Source organism: Camponotus floridanus, unplaced genomic scaffold (genome assembly GCF_003227725.1).
Source record: "Camponotus floridanus strain SB8 unplaced genomic scaffold, Cflo_v7.5 scaffold7, whole genome shotgun sequence".
NCBI lineage: Eukaryota > Metazoa > Arthropoda > Insecta > Hymenoptera > Formicidae > Camponotus > Camponotus floridanus.
The window spans coordinates 3,169,922-3,191,949 of record NW_020229838.1 but is presented as its reverse complement, the minus strand read 5'-3'; the positions used below and the strand labels follow the sequence as shown (position 1 = coordinate 3,191,949).

The following is a 22,028-nucleotide window of genomic DNA, read 5'->3' as shown; positions in this document are numbered from 1 at the left end:
AAGATGCGTGGAAACACGTTTCGGGAGCAGAATTTGGAAACGAAGATAATATCGCATTCTTGAAATTCCAACATGTCTCGGGCGCAAGATTGTCGAAGGTAGTCCGCTTTTTTGGGGTTTAAATATCAAACGAGCATTGAATATCATTTAAATATAAAGCATCAAGATAAGCTTTATTTTTTCAATAGAGATCATTTATCTTTTTATACGTATCTTACATAACCGCTATCGAGATCAATTTCCGCGATGTATGACATAAAATTTTGAAAACGTTTTACAGCTATATAAACGTCGCGCATTAATTGAGAAGCAACACGAGACTAGTACGTATATTATTGCGCACGTTATTTAACTTATAAAAATGCAGATACATGTGCAAGAATCGCAGACGTTTTGCGATAAATTCCATAAATCTACGAATTAAATAGTTCCCAGGTATATTTTTTAATTTTTTTTTATTTGCACTAACTTTATACACTCAGACATCGTTTATGTCGCAACTCTTTGTAATGTTAACATCAATACAACATACTCACACCCGACAAAGTTCCTCAAGTTTCATTGTAGTGGATTTGATTGAGATCATGATTTTTTTTTTTAGACGGATACTATCCTCAACGGGTCCGAGCTGCACGCATACAATTCTAGCTGACGGGTTAGATTAACAAAGACAGCTCGTATATAAGCGATTCTAGCAAATTACACGGACGTCGTGACATACGCTGGACACTATCAAGTGTACGTCATGCGTACGATAAGTGCTGTCTTGGCTTAAACGACGCAATAACGATGTATATATACAACAACAATATCATATAAATTACGCCAACATATAGAGAGTGATCCGTATTTACATTGTATTAAGCAGTCAGTAATCAAACAAGTCGACAATAAACCGACTTGCATTTTAATTATTTATTACAAAGCTATCAACTGTAATAAATATAATATATATTAATAGTATATATAATAATATATTAATATTATTCATCTAAATATATTACCGAGGACGGTGGAATAATATTTGCATAAATATACAAGATAAATTGCGAGAAATGTAGTATAATAAAAAAAATTTATTTAATCGGAAATGTAAAGTACAATTTTTTGTACGAATCAAAATTGATTTTTTTTCGTACGAAGTTTCGTTTTCGAGAAAATTAATTTTTAAGATAAATTTAAAAAAACTGATATATATAGTAATAATTTATTTGGAAATTTTATTAAATGGAATGTTGTATGTTTTTTTATAATATATTATATTTTATAGCAATATAACTATAAAATATAATATATTATAAAAAAACATACAACATTCCATTTAATAAAATTTCCAAATAAATTATTACTGAAAAGAATTGCATAAAGTATATAAAGCATCAAGATAAACTTTATTTTTTCCAATAGAAATAATGTATCTTTTTATACAGCTGCTATCAAGATAAAATCCATGATGTATAACATAAAATTAGTGATTATTTCAGTTTGAAAGAGCATATAAATATGTTATTAATTTTGCAATTTTTAAATCAATATTCTCGAACAAAAAAACTCGTACGAAAAAAATTTATTCTTACTACCAAGTAGGAATAAAATTCGGTTGTAAGTTTCAACTTATTTTTGCACGATGTCTTATCTTCCTTCATCCTGTGCAACCAGAGAATGACTAGTCTGTAATCCGTATCAATCATAAACAAGATATGCGAATACGGATCGACTCTCGCGCGTTTCTAACATATCGAAACGAAAAACATTCTTGTCGTATCATAAGTAACACCGTTAAACGTCCAGAAAATGTCCAGAGATATTTATTTACATAGATTTTTGTACGCACATTTATGTCCTACGCAATTTTTGGAGTGTCAATTCCAACGGCTACTATTATCACTATAAACTAATTGACTTATCTACAATAAATTATTAATATCTCTCATTTATATATCTCACGTAGATATCAGAGTCATAAAAGGGCCACGAAATTCACGCCGAGTACGATCGTAACTACATAACGAGCAAAATTTGACATTTACAAAAGTAAGATTTACTTTTACATAGAATTTGACTTTGCGCCCGATACATAAATTTAATGCGAACATTGAATTTTATTCCTTTGGAGCTCGCACCTTGATTCGATTTTTATCTGTCAAGAGAACTTTCTCGGGTGTTCGATTCTCATTCGATTTCCATGTCTTTCTTTTCGCTCCTGCACGAGTTTCTGTGACTCTTGGCAAATTAAAGGTGAAATTTCATGAATGAATTGATCGCTGATGCAAAACTTTCGTCGATAATGTTCGGAAACGATCGATAATTAATTCTTTTCTCCCTTTGCGCGTTAAACTTTCCGAAATCAGGTTTACCAGTGAGTATGTTAATCAGTTTCATTCTTCTTCTCTTTGTTGTAAAGGATGATTTCACGTCGTCGTTGCGTTACGTAATGTTGCGGAGTGAAAGTACAAAAATATAATTTCGAGATATGTGTCGATATATATTAATGTCGAGTGTAAAGGCTGCGCCGAATCCTCTTGTTTACTTCAAAAATCTTTTTACATTTTTCTCATCGGAACGTATAAGAAACAATCGATCACACCTTTTGTGATACAAAATGTACGTTTGGACGAGTTATTTCTCAAATGTCCCCTCTCTTCGCTCTTGTGTCGACAAATACAGGTTATTAAAATAGCTGTGTCGCAATTGACCGGTTAACTCTTCATATTTGCAGATTCGCGAAATAAGTGCGTCATGATTGGATGCTCTCTCTCCTATTACGAGACTTCGTTCCGTATAGCGGTGTCGCTTAAGTACACGCGGTAGAATCTCATTTTGTCTGGGACACGAATGGATTACCCGAAAGGAAAATACATTTATACTTAAGAGGATAAGCTTAGGAGGAGGGAGTCAAGAGAGGCCTCAGCTGCGCAGCCTCCTCGCCTCGGTCCTCGGAAACTTCGGCAACCTCTCGGTTGTCGCTCCCTGACTTTCGCCGTGGAAATCCCATCTGCAGCTTCTCCCTCGACCTTCGAAGACCGTCGTCTTCGTCATTTCTCTCGGTTATAGCCTTGGTCTCGATCTCCTCGACGCTGCTCCAACTGCTTTCACTTTCGCTGGATTCTCTCTTCTTAATATTACCGTTCATCTTCTCTTTTTCCTTGTCGTGCTGTTCGCCATTTTCCTGCATCATTAAATTCATCTAATTTCAGGCGACCACTAACGGTATTAATAAGCAATTATTATTTCGCGAAGCCATCTACCTCAGCAATGATACTTACTACGGCGAGGGATTTAAGCAACGTAGTAGTGGTCGTGGCTGTGGTCGTATCCGTGGTATCGCTGCTCTCGCTATTGTTGTTCGGCCTGATCGAGGTCGACAGCGAGCCTTCCTCCAAATTCTTGCCGCGTACATATCGTCGCGACGACCAGCAATCAATGGAATTCCTCGCGTTGCCCTTGACGGATTTCGGGGTCACGTTAGTGGTCCAGACGCTCGCATCGCTGCTTCCCGTACTGCTCTCGCTACCAGTGCTGCAGTCCCGCCATCGGTGTTCTATACACGCACGATATAAATGAGAATTCTCGTCTCGAATACGGATAAATACACTGATCTACTTCAGTCGTTTCAACGATCCATCCATTTACAAATTCCCGTAACGAAACTTACGTCGCTACGCTGTTTATCGATATTATTAAATTATTTATCGTATTATTTCATTATTCGTTTGCCGATGGAGGAGAATATTACGTGGCGATAAAATTTTATAAGAAAAAAAAAATAAATATGTGTAGGATGAGTCATTAAAAATTATCGAATACAGTATAAGTCCTACTAGTGTTTTATAAAACAATACTTTAGACAATGATTACATTAATGTAGAGTATGTAGAGTGTCCTTTTCGAGAGAAATCAAATAATCTTTTATCTAAAACATTTCTTAAAAAATTTTCACATCGTCAAATTTTCAATATTATAAGAATAATAATTTTTAATGTGACCCATTTTGTATGCACGATACACAGAAAAAGAGGACATTCTTGTTTTGAAAATATATTTAGTTTTAACATGGAAATCTTGAAATGAAATTATATCGCGTTAATTAAAGTTAATTAAAAATATAATTGTTTGAATAATTGCTTACTTTTGAATAAAGTCATTTTGTATAGTTCAATCTAGAAAAATATATTCTTACGATTTAAGATTTAATTTTCTTGAATAGAAAAGAAACAATGTTGGATAGAAAATAACATCTTTAAATCAAAGATTATAATTTTCTTAAAGTAGAATTAAATAATTATATATTCTTGAGATGACAATTATAATATTAAAATAAGACTATAATATTGTTGAAATTTAAAATTATTAAATTCCTCTAAGGAGATTATAAATTGCATATACGAAACAATGAACGCGTTAATTTAAATATATAAGTTTTGATATGACACTTTATTTTTTTCTGTGTATACTCTATATATTTATAATATGTAGAGTCGCGCAAAAGATAAATTAATAATGGCTTTTGCAGCAATTTTTTTAAGCTTTCGAGTCGCGACACTATTTGCAAATGCGATCGAGGTAAACGTACGACATCACAAATATTAATGTATGACGTACTTTCGCACGGCCGTGGGTTAATATTGGAATTGAGGGATTTTATCAGAAGCGGACTGCTCCCGTCCTGGCTCTCCTCGCTGTACGCGCGCGTTATGAGGATCTTCGGACTCTTCCTCGGGGTCTCGCATTTAGCTATGGAACATCCCGCGGCCAAGTCCGTCCCGATGAAGTCGCTCCGATAGTGGGGACCCATCAGACTGACGGCACTCGCGCTCGCCCTCACCAATTTTCTCGGCTCTTCTTAGCGCGCCATGATGAAAGGATGACGCTCATATCAGTGTCGAAATGTTTACCCGTTAACGATCAAGAGAAATCTTTCAAAGGGGTGATTTATTTACACTACCAATCATCATAAAGACAGACACTTTGCGTTAACGTACAAGATCTCTTAATCTATGGGTTCTCGGCTTACGAACATTAACGAGAGAGTTCAGTAACAGTATCAGCAGTATAAATCGCGTAAATTTGCGTACCTGATTCGGCGGTTGGCACTCTGAGAGTATTGCAGGAGACGGCGGGCTGCAGTCTGCCGCGTTGAAATCCGAGATTATTGCTTTCGAAGTTACTGCCGGTTCTGCATGAGCCAAGAGCCAATAACGCCTCGCTAAGCCTACGTTGTAAGGGTGGAAACGGGAAGAAGGAAGCGTTTCCGCTGCCGGAAGGCCGCCTAGAACCCGCGACGCTCGGCGTTCTCGCCTGTATCTCCTGCACAGAGAAAATAATCATTCTATCGCCAAGAAAAACCGATTATTTATTTTTCTTTTCTTAAGTAATAGTTTTTTCAACAAAGAATATATTCTTCATAATAATTTTAAAATATACTCATCACAAGTGTTAGAAAATCTCATCATCATGTACTCGAAAGAAGAAGTTATTTTCCCTTCAGGAATATTATAAAGTTGTATCAAAGAAAAATCAAACTCACTTTATGTAGTAAGCAAACCAAATTTTTGTTTTATTTAATATTCTTGACTAATGCAGTTACTCAAATTCAGAATATATTTAATTAAATTTAATGCTTGTGATGAATTTATGATATATTTGCGGATATACAAGCTTATGATATACTTAAAATAAATAATATTTACTTGAATACAGTATACATTTTTCTCTATGAATGCGATTTTACGTGTCCAACGCGATGGAATAAATATATAAGATTGTGAGATTAATAAACCTCGGAAATTAGTTCGTTACATCGCTCGACGGTTCGGCTAATTTCGCTTTTCCTGCATTCGGATTACCTGTTGCAATTCCGACTTGGTCGCCTTTTTCCGCCAATAGTTTTGCACGGAACGTCGCAGAGTCTGCGATTTTAAGCCGTAGAGAAGGCCGTTGACGGGCGGCGAGCATGCGAGAAGGAACGATGCCAAAGAGGCTAGTTTAGAGTAGGTTTGGATACGATGCTGATTACCGGTATTGCAAGCTTCCCAGAGGATATATCCGCAGTAAGGAAAGTAGAGCAGGTACAAGGAGCCGACCAACTGCATCACCTGAAACGATATCTCATTCGATAATATTGAATTTATTGCCAATCGCGAAGCTCATAATTTATTCTTGAACGATGTTTGCAATATCGAGATTTGTTATATCGGAAAGATCCCGAGGGGTCGCAATTTCTAAAATAGCAATTAAACTAGACTGTTCGCAATCGCGACGGGAAACGTTTCACAGAACGAGGAAGTTTCAATGTATATTTCACCAATGCCTTCCAGCGTGGTATCTATCGATTCGACTTGTAAACTCCGAAGAAAATTAAATTACAGATTAGGCTTTAACTACAAGACACTATTGATTAGCCCGATTAACTTAAATCGAATGACTTGACAAGAGTCAAATTGGTCGGATGAAGTCTGTTGGGGAAAAATCTTTTATCGATTGAAACCGTCTTTACGAAGCGGCAATGGCAAGGAAAATTAATCAAATCTTTTCAGATGCGTTACGCACCGTGTTTATAACAAAATTTCAAGAAAGAAAAACAAATTGTCTGCACAAAAAAAAGGACATTCTTGTTTTGAAAATATATTTAGTTTTAACATGGAAATCTTGAAATGGGATTATATTGCGTTAATTAAAAAAAAATATAATTGCTTGAATAATTGCTTACTTGAATGAAGCCATTTTGTATAGTTCAATCAAGAAAAATATATTCTTATGATTTAAGATTTAATTTTCTATAATTTTATATAAGTTTTGATTTGATACTTATTTTTTCAAATTTTCTCGAATGGAAAAGAAACAAGATGTTAGATAGAAAACAATATTTTTAAATCAAAGATTATAATTTTCTTAAAGTAGAATTAAATAAATATATATTCTTGATTAAATTCTTCTAAGAAGATTATAAATTGTTGCGTATATATGAAACAATGAACGCGTTAATTTAAGTATATAAGTTTTGATTTGATACTTTTTTTTTTAATTTTCTCGAATGGAAAAGAAACAAGATGTTAGATAGAAAACAATATTTTTAAATCAAAGATTATAATTTTCTTAAAGTAGAATTAAATAAATATATATTCTTGATTAAATTCTTCTAAGAAGATTATAAATTGTTGCGTATATATGAAATAATGAACGCGTTAGTTTAAGTACATAAGTTTTGATTTGATACTTATTTTTTCAAATTTTCTCGAATGGAAAAGAAACAAGATGTTAGATAGAAAGCAATATTTTTAAATCAAAGATTATAATTTTCTTAAAGTAGAATTAAATAATTATATATTCTTGATTAAATTCTTCTAAGAAGATTATAAATTATTACGTATATATGAAACAATGAACGCGTTAATTTAAGTATATAAATTTTGATTTGCTACTTATTTTTTTTAATTTTCTCGAATGGAAAAGAAACAAGATGTTAGATAGAAAACAATATTTTTAAATCAAAGATTATAATTTTCTTAAAGTAGAATTAAATAATTATATATTCTTGATTAAATTCTTCTAAGAAGATTATAAATTGTTACGTATATATGAAACAATGAACACGTTAATTTAACTTTTGATTTGATACTTTTTTTTTTAATTTTCTCGAATGGAAAAGAAACAAAATGTTAGATAGAAAGCAATATTTTTAAATCAAAGATTATAATTTTCTTAAAGTAGAATTAAACAATTATATATTCTTTATTAAATTCTTCTAAGAAGATTATAAATTGTTGCGTATATATATGAAACAATGAACGCGTTAGTTCAAGTATATAAGTTTTGATTTGACACATTTTTTTCGGTGTGTACGAACCGTGCTGGCAGCGCTGTGAAAACGCGGCGGTCCCCCGGCGGAGGGTGCGGTTACGGTTGGCACAAAAAATGGATTTCGCTGATGGGTGATGGTCACCTGGGCGCTTAGGGTGACCTCGTAGATCGCGCTGGCGATACGATGCCGATGGTACCTCGCTATACCCAGCACGCGTATATTACAGACCGTCACGAGGACGGCCGGCAGCCCCAGACCCAGAATGGCGTAAACGGCGCCGTAGAGCACCGCGGCGGATCCCCAAGTGCCGTTCCCGAAATCCGGGGCGCAGCAGCCCAACCCTTGGTTATACCTGATCGATACAGAGAATATTGAGAAACGGAACGTGTATCGCGCGAAATCGATGCAAAGATGCGGAATAGATTTTTCTTTCTTTTCTTCAATGTTCTTAACGAATAAAGTAAAAGCATCCAGAATTTATTCGGCAGTTGCTTGCTGCGATACGTTAATTTTAATTAAATTAACTCGCTGGCACCGAAATCTCGTGAATCGACCTCTTTTTTGCTCTCCGAGAAAGCTGGCACGGAAATTGTCTCGCAGCGTGCAGTGCAAAACAACTTGCGCGAGTCGAGAAACGGAGTGCACAAAGTAAATCGAATCTCGTTCATTATGCGAGAAAGTGCAGCAATCGCAGTGCGGCAATATCGTAAAAGCAACGCCGCAACGGAATGCGATGGCGATGGTAATGATGGTTAATGGTGACGCATACGTATATACATATATATAAATATGTGTATACAAACTCATAAGGTGGCACCAGACCAGAGAAAAACGGTGGCAAGCACAGGAGCAGAGCGCCCGTCCAAGAAGCAGCCAATCCAACGGCCACGCGACGCGGCGAGACCAAAGCGGCGTAATGCAGCGGTGCAGCGATCGCGTAATACCTGCATATATAGAGTAATTGCATGGCATGGTTAATGGGTGTCTCTGCAAGACAAGCTAATTGGATACCGCGTCGAGCTTCCGTTTTCACATTTAGTTGAGCGTCAAATTCTAACGACATCCTTTTCATCTTCTTCTTCCCCCCTTCTGCCCTTCTTCTTCTTCACTTAATAGGATTAAAACATGTCTCTGGATATAATGAGCGAGAATGACGTCATCTTTAGACGACCGACGCTCTTTCTTGGAGGATTGATGAAAATTCAACGATATGCGCGATGAGGAAACTCGAAGATACACACACGTGGTGGCTTAAATCTGTTAAGCTGCTGAATAAAATATTCCGTGGTCGATCGAGCCACGGGTCGGGCCCGGCGGTGCCCTTTGCCGAGGAAGAGAGAAGGAAAGAATTTTCTATATCCTTACGGGAATTTTCCTTCGAGGAAATCGCGCGAGACGATACGGAAACGTTTGTCGCGGAAATTCACGGGGATCACGCGCGGAGGAAGAAATGCAAGATTTCAGCAAGATTTTCAAAGTACGCGTACGCTTGAATCGCTCGCAAAATAAATTATATAAAGCGCGGGTTCATATTGACGCGACAAGTAAATTTAAAATTGTGAAAAATATATTTGTTGCCTCTTTCGTAAATAATTAATATGTAATTAATGTATTATAATAATTAATATATTTTGTACAGTCTACGAGCGTCGTGCAACGCGAGATTTTTTTATGCAGAATTTCAATGTACAAGTTTAATATACTGCGATATGTATGTAAAACGTGGGATGAGAATTATTTCATCCGGCGCAATTCAATTTGTCACGTATCACCGAAATGCATGCCTCAGTTATTAATGCGAGGACGCAGCGAGATGATAAGCAACAAGTATAGAAATGGAATGACGGGTGTTGCGATTCTGGGTTATACGCAGACTATATCGAACAAATGTCTTGTATCATCTGACAGTCGCGGCGATATTGTTTGTGTCTGCGGAATCATTATTGACATTCTACATCGGAAATCTCGTTGCTTTTTGCGTCGAGGCCTCGTTCACGTGTCGTTCCTGTGTCGCATATCGAGACCGAACTCGATTTTTATCGAAAATTCTCGCGAGTACGTACCTCTTTCGTCCGCGATTTACTCAAGCAACAAAAGGTTTTTTTCTTTACTCGGCGTAAAATTTCGTTGAAAGCGTACATAATATAAAGGTAAAATTTTTCAAACAACAGACAGCACGAGAATAGCTTCATCGAATTATTGCGGAAATAATTCGATCAAAAATGATGCGCGAGATGTGGTGAATCGCATACCTCGCATACATATAAGAGATACTCGAATACTCCTAAAGCACGTGCTTGAAACGCGCGTCGCGTAAAACGCGGTTTCACACATGATCGACGCGAGAACAATGTAATTAACATCCGCTACACGTATATCCCTTTAACAAACCTCGACGCATCGATTACCGTCAAGTTCGCTTCCGCGAGCAACGAATTACGTGGGAGGGAACCGATACAAGCAGTCTTCTCGTCCTCAAGTTTCCAATTCGCCTGATACATGTCCCCGCGTGTTCGAATATCGAATATAATATTGCAAAAAGAGAGAAGACGGGACTCCGAGAGACTCACCTGTCGCAGTTTAATCCGGTCACCGTCCAAAGAGCGACCGGGTGTAGCAAGGCCAACAGGAATCCGTGGAAAACGCACCACGTGCCGGCGACTGGCCAGGGACCAGTCGTGAAGATCAGCAATATCAAGCACACAGCCGTTTCCACGGCACCCAAGTGGATCAGCAGTAAAGTGTTGGCCGTCTGCTGTTGCTGCGTCTGCGGACATTGCAGCGCGATTCGTCGATTTGCCGATCGTCTCGACTCTCTATCGCGTTACCGGGATCTCTCTCTTCCTTCATTGTGGTGAGGTTTCCCGAATTTTTGTTTCGTAAAGCAATGAAATTTTTCGATATACCGCGGTGAACTGGTCGTTGGCTTTAAAATCCGTAATTCTATTAACCGGGCTTTATTATTCGCGATAAAACTGTTCGGCGATCGAAGGGAGGATTTCCGAGAAATTAATTCCTTTTCCATTTTTTTCTCCCTTCTTCTCTCCTCCGTCACGGTCGCTACTCTCACGCACGCTTTAATTTCATACGCATCCTTTAATATCGTGAACTCTTTGACCGGAATACCGGGAAAACCGATGTTAATTTACGCTCGAGAGAGCGCGTTCCATCCGCAATATGTATCTCTCTCAAATTTATTTTACGTTTTTCATACAAGGAATTGCAAAAATCATTAAAATCGCACGTTTGCGGTAACTTTGGCGGCATTTAGTTACGAGATCGCGCTTCGAAAACTATTCTGATTTGGAGAATAAACGCCGCAAAAGGCACGATCCGACAAAATTTGCGGTGTAAAATGGAGAAAAAAAAAAAAGATAAAAGCGTTTCACGCGCGAAACACGAACACGCTATAGATATCTGCTCGTTACTGTTCACCTGTTTACCAAGACCAAGAACGACAAGGAGAACGTAGCCATTCAGGAGAAGACCCAGAGTTGACACGAGAGGTACGCCGAAGGCCCAAGGGCCCATTCCTTCTTTTCCCGCGTGTTTTATTTTTCGGATATTTCTTCCTGAAGAAGAGGGGAAAGTCTGCGCCTATTCAGGTGAATCTGTCAGCTTTGCTGGGTCGCCGGATCCTTGCCTGCGTTGTCATAACGACTGAAAAGAAAAGAGCATACATTTTTTAAATTAAAATAATACATATAATATAACACATATCTGCCTTATATAAAAGCCATTAGAGGGTTATCACACTGATCATTTTATTATACAATTTCTTTGAAAATATGACTTGTGTCAACAGTTATAAAACAAATTTTTTAGTAACGATCGTATAATGTAAACGATATTATCTTCAGTACAGTCGGTACACTTCAACTCTCACCTGTCATTAGCATTAGCATATATAGATATCGACGTGACATGACACAAGTTAGATTAGATGATCCAAGGACACCGAGCGGACACGCAAAAGGTCACGTTTACTAGTTGAATGTTGCCTGTTGACGGGGTGACAGTGATTACAATCTCTCGAGGTAACAAATGGACACCGAAAATATCAGTGCGCGAGGATAATTTCGTGATTTTTATGCACGTTTCGAGAAGATATATTCAAGCTTGTCTATTCGTGATGGTACGATGTAATATAATAAATAAATAAGATTCTTAAATAGGATTTCTTTAATTAAAGGGCACAAATATTTGAATCTCAAGTATTTTGGCGTAAGAAAATTACGAGAAAATTGCATGTAAAATGGGGAAAATGATTTCTTTGTATAAATAGTGTTAATTATGTAGAAGCTAGAATCCATCCATCACATAACTTTATTTCTGCTTTTGAGCAAACAACGGGGAGACCCTTTTTCTCTCTCATCGATCCGTGCATCACCGCGATGCCAGAAAACACATACTTTCCGCGACACATTGTTTTGCGGATCACGAGCAGCTACCGGGTGGCGTAATTCAATTTCGACCGTGCCACGGCAGTTCCATTATCGACCATTAGCGTATCTCCCACCGGCAGTCGACTATGTCGATACGACTTGCGAGATGCGGCTGCTGCGATCGTCGGCTAGTTGTCTAGTCTTGACGAAGGGAAAAGGCGACCTCGTTCGCCGTCGTTGAATTTTACAGCGCCCGACTATTAATAGTCGCTAGACCCACAATTGAAGGTGAATCCGAAACTAAAAAACCTCTCATGATATGTACGTGTTAAAAATATTCAAGCGTATGCGTGAGTCGAATCGAACCTTTTTTTAACAATTTTCAAATTAATTTACGACCTACGAGGCCGTAATCAATTAGTTTTTTTGAGTATTACTTAATGATATTGAAGCTATTTAACATTTAAAATTTGACCTTCTCGATTGACTTCACGATTGTATAATCTGATTCGTTTTAAAATCAATAATAATTCATTGATTACAATGTAATCAAATACCAATCTCATTAAAATACTAAATTCCGATAAAATCTCGTCTCTTCATAAACTGCCATCATATACAACACATATTAAGCCCGCAAATATGGAGGAATTCTCATTCGGAATTCCTCCGTATATTTTCGTAATTGCACGTATTACATTAGGTATTTGCGAAAATTTATCCAAGATTATTTCCTCTTTCATTATCGGTGATTTATACGTTATTATATACATTATATTCTGCTAATATAAGTCCTCGAAACTAATATAGAAATAATTATGAGCCTTCAGTAAATCAGAGTATCAGGCGAATCACGGATATTGATAATTTCATTGAAAAAAGCGACGGTGAAGGACAGTATTTTTCTCGTCAAACACGGCTTTTTAATAGATTAAATCGAATCAAGAGACGAGATTATACGACTTCTACCTTTTGAGAGTCCTGCATTGATTTTCTGATAAATTATCGAGTTGGAATTGCAGATTCTATAGAAACCGTATGTCGATTCTTTATCCGCAAGCCCCTTTTTCTGCTATCAGTATTATTTAGTTTGAAGATAACCATTATTATTACCAGTATTATTTAGATCGAAGATAACCATCTTGTCGTCAAAGCGTTTCTAGAAACAACTCGACGTGAAGTTCGTTAAACTTATGCTATGCAACTTATTAAATCTGCAACATATTTCTAAATTTTCTATTAAATTTAATTTCTTCTTTTTCTTTAATTTCTTAACTTGTAAATTGAGAATTTGTAATTTGCAAATTGTCAATTGAGAATTCAGGAATGCCGCTGTTTCACTAATAGATGTTTTTGTACATATATTTGGTATATATTATTAAATTACACTTAGTCAAAGTATAATTTGACCGTCAATTTGATGCCAAGAGGGGAAGGAAATTTTTTATCGTTTATGATTAATGGGTACACGAGGCAATCGAATGCGTGCTTTGTACGCAGAATAATGAATCTCCATCATGTGTTATTCAGGGAGCTTGCTACTCCTCCGCAATTTTTTATTATTAATGCGAGTATACGTGTCAATAATACTATTTTCTCCCATCTGCGGCCGTTACGTAAAATAAATCCATCTATTTTTCTTTGTATAGTTTCGTATATATACGGACAAGATGCGATACTTAACGATAAATGGAATTTATGATAGTATAACTGATTGAAGAGCAGTTATCGCGAGAGATGATTACGTGATTTCACGGGAAATTTGTAAAAGACGTATATGAATGCAAGATTAATAATTTTTTTATAAAGCTGTACCTGTACAATAGACGCAGGGACATGTCGAAGGACGTTCGTTATCGATTCCCTTCCTTTATTCCTCGACCCTTTTTATTTCTCTTCGCTCAATTTACCCCGTGAAAACACCCGTACCGCGCTATCACGCAAGCCGTGGATACACGTGCATCTACATCACTCGCGGGCGACCTTCCTTCTATTCTTTTCTTTTTTTTTCGTGCTCCACTGACCGCGAATTTTGTACGAGAATCCCATAATTCATGCGCACGCGAGGCTCGCGTTGTCGTGGATTCGCCATTAATCCTGACCTGTCGTTTCGTGATAAATTAACCCGCGCCTCTTCGTCTCGTTGCATTTATGCGGCGATGATAATAGCATTTTTACCTTCATTTGCATGTTGATCGATTAGCCGGTGGAATTTTTCAAAAGCAGAGGATGATTTTTCGTTCGATGATGTAAGGACGCGAAATGCCTTTCCTAAACCATTCTGAAAATCTGACTAGTCTTGCGCCGAATAAGTTTGCCGAGTGGAAAAGTTAAACTGTATATATACATATATACAGCTGCGGCTTTGAGTAACTTGTTGCGCGCAAACGAGACACTCGGAGATAGTATCGGGAGGCCATTTATTGCGAGGATTCGAATCGTAGAGCCTTCTCTTCGTATAGGAGAGCATCGCTTAACTCGCTTACTTGTTGCATGGAAAAACCATTTGTTGGTGTCGAAATCCTGCGAAAGGATCCCGCGAACGATAACTCGAAGGCGCTCGTGCATCCAGAATCCCTCAAAGTCGACGTTCGTTGTCGCCCATGGTCCTTCATTTTAATGAAGAAGACATAAGGCATCACATTCATTTATGATTCTTTCATCTTTTGTAAAATAACGGGAAAAGTAAAGTAAAAAAAAATTGTCTGTACAAATTTTCTACGATGATATGATTTTTATTTGCGTTTTATTTATTAGAAAAGCAAGTTGAATTTGTAACATATGACAGTTCGGTACATCGTAGAAATTGCGTTGTACTCTATTAAGGGGGAAACTTCTGCCACGGGCGAGAATTTCGATGGGATGTTGAAAGCAGCGAGCAGCTGATTTGATATTTTGACACGAGTGGTGTCCTGGCGAAATCCTATTAGTAAATAAGTTTACACTCAAGTTTACACTCGCCCCTAAGTAGCGACAAAGTTCTCGTTATTAGAGATTTTCTCGTTATTAGAGATTTTCTTGTTTTTCCTTCTCAGACAACTGTAATTAAGCCAATCTATTTTTACCTACATGATAACAATATCTCGATGATTATTCGCATTGTACATAATTTATTTTTATCGCACATCATATGATAACGATATCTCGATGAATACTCGTATTTTATATAATTTATTCCTATGGCTAATTATCATTTACGATATTGAAAGTAGCTTTTTGTTTTAAATAAAAAAGTTGATGTAAGGAATATATTTAATATAAATTATTTAATTATTTAAAGGAATATATTTATTATTATTATTTAATAATAATAAATTATTATTTAATAAATTATTTAAAGGAATATATTTAATATAATTATTTAAAGAAATATGTTTTCCTTTACAAAAATATCACGTATGATATTTCTCGCGTTATCGCTAGATTAGCCAATCAAGGGATGTATACGGATAGTCGGCAACGACAAAAATTGCCTACACGCGAGACGTCCTTCTTTCTTCCTTCCTAATTCGCAAGCTCGTTACGTTGATCGACTATAATTCCGGCGAAATCAACTAACGCGTTTTCCTCGAAAAATAGAAGCTACAGTGGGGGGAACCGTAGGTAGGGAAAAATTTCGCTGTTAAACGTGCAACGTGCGCGGAAATTCATGTATCTTTTCCTTCATTTTCACTGCGCGAGCAAAATTTCGAGGCAGAGATAAAATTAACCTTTAACATTAGCGGTTAAAGCTTTGTACACTGCTGATTTCACAGAAACTCGGACGATAATGTACCACGATAAATAATTTGTCACGTATCACGATAAATTTTCTTCCAAATTTATTGTAGGTAGAAGGAGCACATTTCGCTAACTATACGGGCGGTTTAACGCAAAGCGCAGCAAATTGTTCCGTCTTCAATGCGAGATACGTCAATTATTTTTCACAATCGAAACGCGATCGAGAAGAACGGGATCGCAGATGCAAAGCTCTCTTTTGTGCGAAATTTATCGTTCATCAAGGTGGAAACTCTTATTCGAGTTGTGGAATCTAATTTATTGCACTTCATTTTTTATATATACGATACAGAGCAGCATGTAATATTTTTCTTCCGAGTTAGATTTTATTTTCGTCCGGAGAAGCAACTGCTGTTTCATATTTAATTTTGACCGGAGTGGACAATCTTTTTACGTTCGTCGCGCGCTGGTGAGGACAAAAGGTGTCGTGCAATTTACTCTTGACGTTATACCAGTATGACTTGACAAGAAACGTTTATCTTCTTTGAACTTACAAAAAACAACTATCGCATAACAACTTTTCGTACGTCGGATGAAAAAAACTACGCAAAAAATCGCCGCTTTAAAGTGCACTAATGGAATTAATAGGATAGTCTAATTGCACATAATATTATTATTTATATCGTGAACTTGCGTAAGAATCACTTGAAAATTATTATGATAATACGAATCAATCTCGATAAGAATCAAAGATTATAAAGTAGACGTAGAGAACAGCAAGGTAGCGGAAATAAAAAATGAAATATATTCCTCCGTGACTGTCGGTATTATCCTACTGCAAATAGGCGTTCACCGTTTGTTGTTCATCGATCTACTATATATTTTTGCAGCCTTATGTTCCTATTCTCCCTTAAAAATACTCTTCTGTCTGACCTTTGTGGCAAACTGTTACTTCACTCAAGTGGAGCGTTCATTGTGTGCGTACTTTGTTTCTTTTCGTGACACTCGCGAAAGGAAAGAAATTAAGAAAGATCCAATAAATTCAAGTAGGTGCCAATTGTGTTATTTTTCGTTATGTCAATCAACTAAAAAAAGAAACGGCACCGTAAATGAAATTGAGGCGCGCCATATTTTTATTGATATGGACATGTGGAAATTATCGAGATGCTTGTATTTATATTTAAAGATCGGAATAAACACTGCATTATTATCGAACATCCCAGTAAGCAAGAAACATTTGATCAACATTCTAAAATGTTGATTTTATATAAATTTTCTAAACATTATGATATAATGTTTTATAAATATTTTAAAAATATTTTAATAAATGTATTAATAACATTTAAAAAAATATTTTAATTTATGTTTTATAAATATTTTAAAAATATTATTTAATAACATCCTTCTCAAAATATTAATAAAATATTTTAGAAACATTAGTCAAAATGTTTCTTAAATGTTATTAATACGTTTATTAGAATATTTTTTTAAAAATATTTTTAAAATATTCTAATAAACATATTAATAACATTTAAAAAATATTTTAATTTATGTTTTATAAATATTTTAAAAATGTTATTTAATGACATCCCTCTTAAAATATTAATAAAATATTTTAGAAACATTAGTCAAAATGTTTTTTATATGTTATTAATATGTTTATTATAAATAAAAATATAACATCCAGTTACAAGTTCGTTTGCGTTGTTATTAAACGTCGTATTATTTATTTCATACATATCTTTAGACTTTTTTTTTTCATAATATATCTTAATTTCTTTCTCGTGACGGACATGACGACACTTAATACATTATTGCAACAATCGGTGAGATATGCATATACATTTTATTGCGTATGCGTGATTTATTCTTTTGTTCTTTGACTTCGGAACACTCGTGCCGGCTACCAGCGTGCCAGATGCTTACACGATTTCGCATAATGAGTAAGTTACAGTGTTTGTGCGAGTTATAGTGCTGCACGAAAGAAGAGGAAAGTGTTTCTTCCAGTGTGTTATAATATCTTGTAAGTTACTTTTAGAGATATGTCTAAATATTTGTTCTCAGATTTTTCAGTGAAAGTTCTAAAAGTCTTAAATTAATGTTAGAATTAATATTATTGTGATATTAATATTAAGTTATGTAGATAAGAGATGTTGATACCAATGTTATTTTATTATTGATTTAATTTTATGAGAAACATTATCAGAATGTTAAAACAACATTAATACAATATTACTTGTAACGACATAGAAAATGTTATTTCAATATTATCGAAACCTCTAAATCGGTGTCAAAGTTTGTTCATAATGTTGCATACAATGTTAAAAACTACATACTTGACAACATTACTATGTTAGTGAATATCTTTATAATAACGTTGTGATAATAATTTTTTGCTTACTGGAGAGGAGAATAAATCGAGGGATACTCGGGAGATTGAGAATTCGCTCTCGTTTTATCTGTATGATTATTTCAATGGAGCGAGCCCCTTATTTCCGCCTTTATCGTTCCCGAAGATAACAGACTTCCTCCGGGAAGAAACCGACAATGTGAAATAAATATCCGGTAGGTTCGAGAGTCTCATTCGCAATCATTGATACGACCTATCACGTACTACGCCTTCGCCAATTTCAGATTATCGTGAAAGAAAGCGTTGAAAAACAGAGGGAAAGAGAGAAAGAGAGAGAGAGAGAGAGAATAGACACGATGAGCCCACTACTCGAGACTAATCTCACGTCCTCTTCTTCTACGAGATAAATTAGAGAACAGGATCACCGTCTTCTCCGGTTTCCCTATATATCTCGGCCAGAGCAACGTTATGGTATACGTCGCACGTCAGTTAGCGTCAGCCGGCTTCGTTAATAGATTTTAATTAATATCGTTTGCCGTGTAGCCGCTTGCGCACAACCATCTCTTTATCCTTTCCTGCATCTAATCATGAGAGGCTCCTGCCGGTCTTGCCTCATGGGTCTCCGAGTATAAATAATGAAACGAGTTCTTGGATGCGCCCGATCGACAGCCGACCTTCGAAAGACCCCTGGAATTATTCAGGAAGGCGTGCAATACAAATAAATCTTCATAAATGCAATTACACAACGTTGATCATTGACCGCTTATCATCATTTATTCAAAGACAGTATATTTGAAGGAATCGCGCGATAAAACGAGAGGAAAAGCCGAAGAAAAAAAGAGAAAAAATCCCCTCAAATCAAACATATTGAAGCGATCGGAAACAGATCGATGATAATTAAAACTTTCAATATTGCGGTGCGATTTTTTCTTCTCAAAGGAATTATAATTTCAATCTCGTACCTGGCGAACTTTCCCGATGGCAGTTGTTCGAAATTCATGTTCGAAATAATTGTGAAAGTTTCGTTTCGTGAAACTCGACTGGAGCATGCGCTCGTCCTTTTTTGAAGGTCACGCATTTATCGTGATCTTGAAAAAACTTCTCTCAAACGGCGAGGGAGAATTGTGGATGCCGCGATCCTTCGGGATAACTCAGTGATAAGCGGTTTCGCGAGGGGAAGGCGAAAGAAATACCGGAATCTTTGATCGACGGAGAGACAAGTGTACCCAATTTGCGTAGCCAAAGCCGACTACAATTTACCGCGTTCTTTTATGGATTGTAGAAGCTTAGTTGGGAGATGAAAGAGATTTGATTCGAGGCAAAACTTCCCGGAAAACGGAAATAATGACGCTGAAGTGAAAAGCGTCCTTCGCTTTCGAAGAAAGAAGCGATTTCCGAGATCATCTTAGGATCTGATCAACTGTACGAGAGGATCATGGGGTAAGTCCTAAGTAAAAATAGACACCCCAGGAAAGACAGGCGTAGATTGTTGAAAATGTTCCCTCGACTCGGAGGACTCGTCTTATCGGCGCACGTCTGCTTCTTTCAGTCCACGTGTCTAGATAAAAGAAGCGTATAACTGATTTGAATGGGAAATTCTGATGCGGGACTATTATCTCTTCGGAATATTACATCCCTCCGGAACGGCTACTCGCTTCACCACAGCACGGGATTAATTTTAGAATTATGCAAATTCAAAGTTTGATAAGAGATAAAGGATAAGATCTTGGATCGGAGTCGCCGCTCGCGGCTTGTCAGCATCAGCGCGCATTATGGAGTCTTACGTATCAAATTACGTATAATACCTCGTTAAAACTTGTACCTAAGCCAGATTATAAATTTGAACGTGGGATCTCTTCAAGCTTAAGCTGCACCGGAGCTTTTAAGAATTGCATCACGATGAACGTTATCGTAACCATCTTTCCAGCATGATAAATGATGGTAAAGGATTATGAACGATTCTCAAATTTGTTGAAATTTCAAGAGATCATTTCCGTTTACGTAGATTTTATAGCATATTTTATTATTTTTTTATTAGTACGCTGCAACGCGTGCTAATTTGGAGAAATAATAAATTACAGTTTGAAAGATCATGAATGCTAGTATTATCCTGGGAAGAAAATGTGCGTCTGTATGTGATTCTTAATATGAAAAAAATTTTTTTTTCTTTATATGAAAATGATATATATTTATACTTGGATTTATGACATACGATATTTTTGGCTTTATCACAGGAAGCTCGATTGACATGTCATTATTCGAAAATGACGACGATGACGTTTCAAGTCCTCGTTTCAATAACGAACCGGAAATATCGATACGCAACGTATGTCATAAATTCAAAGGTTGCGCAAATAGAGAAATACCATTCGGATAACTTTCATCCCATTAAAAATGACCTCGGAAAGTTCCGTTTGAGAGAAGTAACAGTTTTTAAATCGCGAAAGGACTAATAGTCTAGTTAGAGACCGCTCTCCTTGAATTCTTCTCTTTTATATCACTCGATTAGTATCGTGAAAACTTTATGCTTTTCTTACTTTCGCTCTGCTTTTCATTTTACCAATGATTTAAATTCTTCAGGATATTAATGCCGATGCGCATACTTTGCGTTTATTAACTGAAATAGTCTATTTTAAATTCCAAAAATCTGTTATTAAAAGAATATTTCATGACTTTGAAATAGTTTATATATTTCTTTTCCTCCTCCTTTCTTCAAAAATACACACTATTCTAAAGACACGTTAATTAAATAGAAACATGTAAGACAAATTCTAAAACTATTCCATGTTCCAAGCCTGAAAACAGTTCGCCCGCAATTTTAATTTCGATGATACTTCGTGACAAACTACGGCATATGATTTGGTTCCAACAGGAAGAGTGATTCGTCAAGTCAAATCGTAATGACGAGAAAATTGTCGCTGTTACAAAATCGATATAATGTATCGAAGGAAAGACAACAGGATATTGAGATTTCCTTGTGCACCAGATGAGATTGTCGATTCTCTCAATCAACACAGTGACATGTCTCAATCGACGTATGTTTACCGAGCCTGCATTTTGCATACGATTGAGATTGTCTCTGACATAAATTAAGGATGTTTTGTACCTATTTTCAAAATATTGAGAAAATTGTACAGAATGTCCTTTCATATGTTTAGAATCTTCAGTACAATTTTCAAATCGATTCACTAAAGCGTTCACAAGTTATAAGGATTTTAATTTGCATCGAATTAACATGTGTTCTTATGGGAAACGTTTAACCACGTCGATTCAAATCAAAAGTACTAACTGATTAAAAAGATATTAAATATAATATAATGAAGTTAGCCATGTATCTGTCACAAAGCGAAATTCTCTGCCAAAATTTAATCATTTCGATTAACAAAATTCAGAATATTTCAGTGAAAACGCAATAAATATTAAAAAATACATCTCTGCACTGTAGCTAAGATCAAATTGTATTTTACACAATTTCTCATACTCAAAATACATCAAAAGTGGATATTCGTCAATATTGATTTTCAATTACTTTTTACTGAGATTGTACATACAAAACATCCTTAATTCTCTTTGAGTAAAGATGACTGAGAATTTTTCTCATCTTTTTGCGAAAGAAAAAAAAACCGGATCTTTATTGCAATCGTTGCAATTCCGAGCGCATAATTATCACATTTATCATAAGTAATAAGTAAAGTCATCAATATTTATAAAACCGACATTAACGTGCGTGATGTAATTTCATCATTGACTACGTTATACTTTAATTCGCCGATCA

The 22,028-nt window shown here is 36.0% G+C and overlaps 2 protein-coding genes across 6 annotated transcripts in view; one reads left to right on the top strand and one right to left on the bottom strand.

The window, feature by feature from the left end:
- Positions 1–22,028, top strand: part of LOC105248435 (phytanoyl-CoA dioxygenase, peroxisomal) — a 38,783-nt gene that overhangs the window by 3,793 nt on the left and 12,962 nt on the right. The gene's annotated exons all lie outside the window — the stretch shown is intronic.
- LOC105248433 overlaps positions 1,533–22,028 on the bottom strand; it is a 29,003-nt gene continuing 8,507 nt past the window's right edge. The window contains exons 2-10 of one of the 4 annotated variants that reach the window (XM_025413777.1): positions 11,237–11,461; positions 10,372–10,568; positions 8,605–8,745; positions 7,847–8,153; positions 5,847–6,095; positions 5,076–5,307; positions 4,603–4,839; positions 3,267–3,541; positions 1,533–3,187 (exon numbers count right to left, since the gene is read on the bottom strand). In XM_025413777.1, coding sequence (XP_025269562.1) covers positions 2,882–3,187; positions 3,267–3,541; positions 4,603–4,839; positions 5,076–5,307; positions 5,847–6,095; positions 7,847–8,153; positions 8,605–8,745; positions 10,372–10,568; positions 11,237–11,332 — 2,040 coding nt within the window. In that variant the 5' untranslated portion in view covers positions 11,333–11,461 and the 3' untranslated portion in view covers positions 1,533–2,881. Of the gene's footprint in view, positions 3,188–3,266; positions 3,542–4,602; positions 4,843–5,075; positions 5,308–5,846; positions 6,096–7,846; positions 8,154–8,604; positions 8,746–10,371; positions 10,569–11,236; positions 11,462–22,028 lie in introns of all 4 variants that reach the window. The other 3 variants (XM_011253216.3, XM_011253218.3, XM_011253219.3) reach the window with 3 other exon arrangements.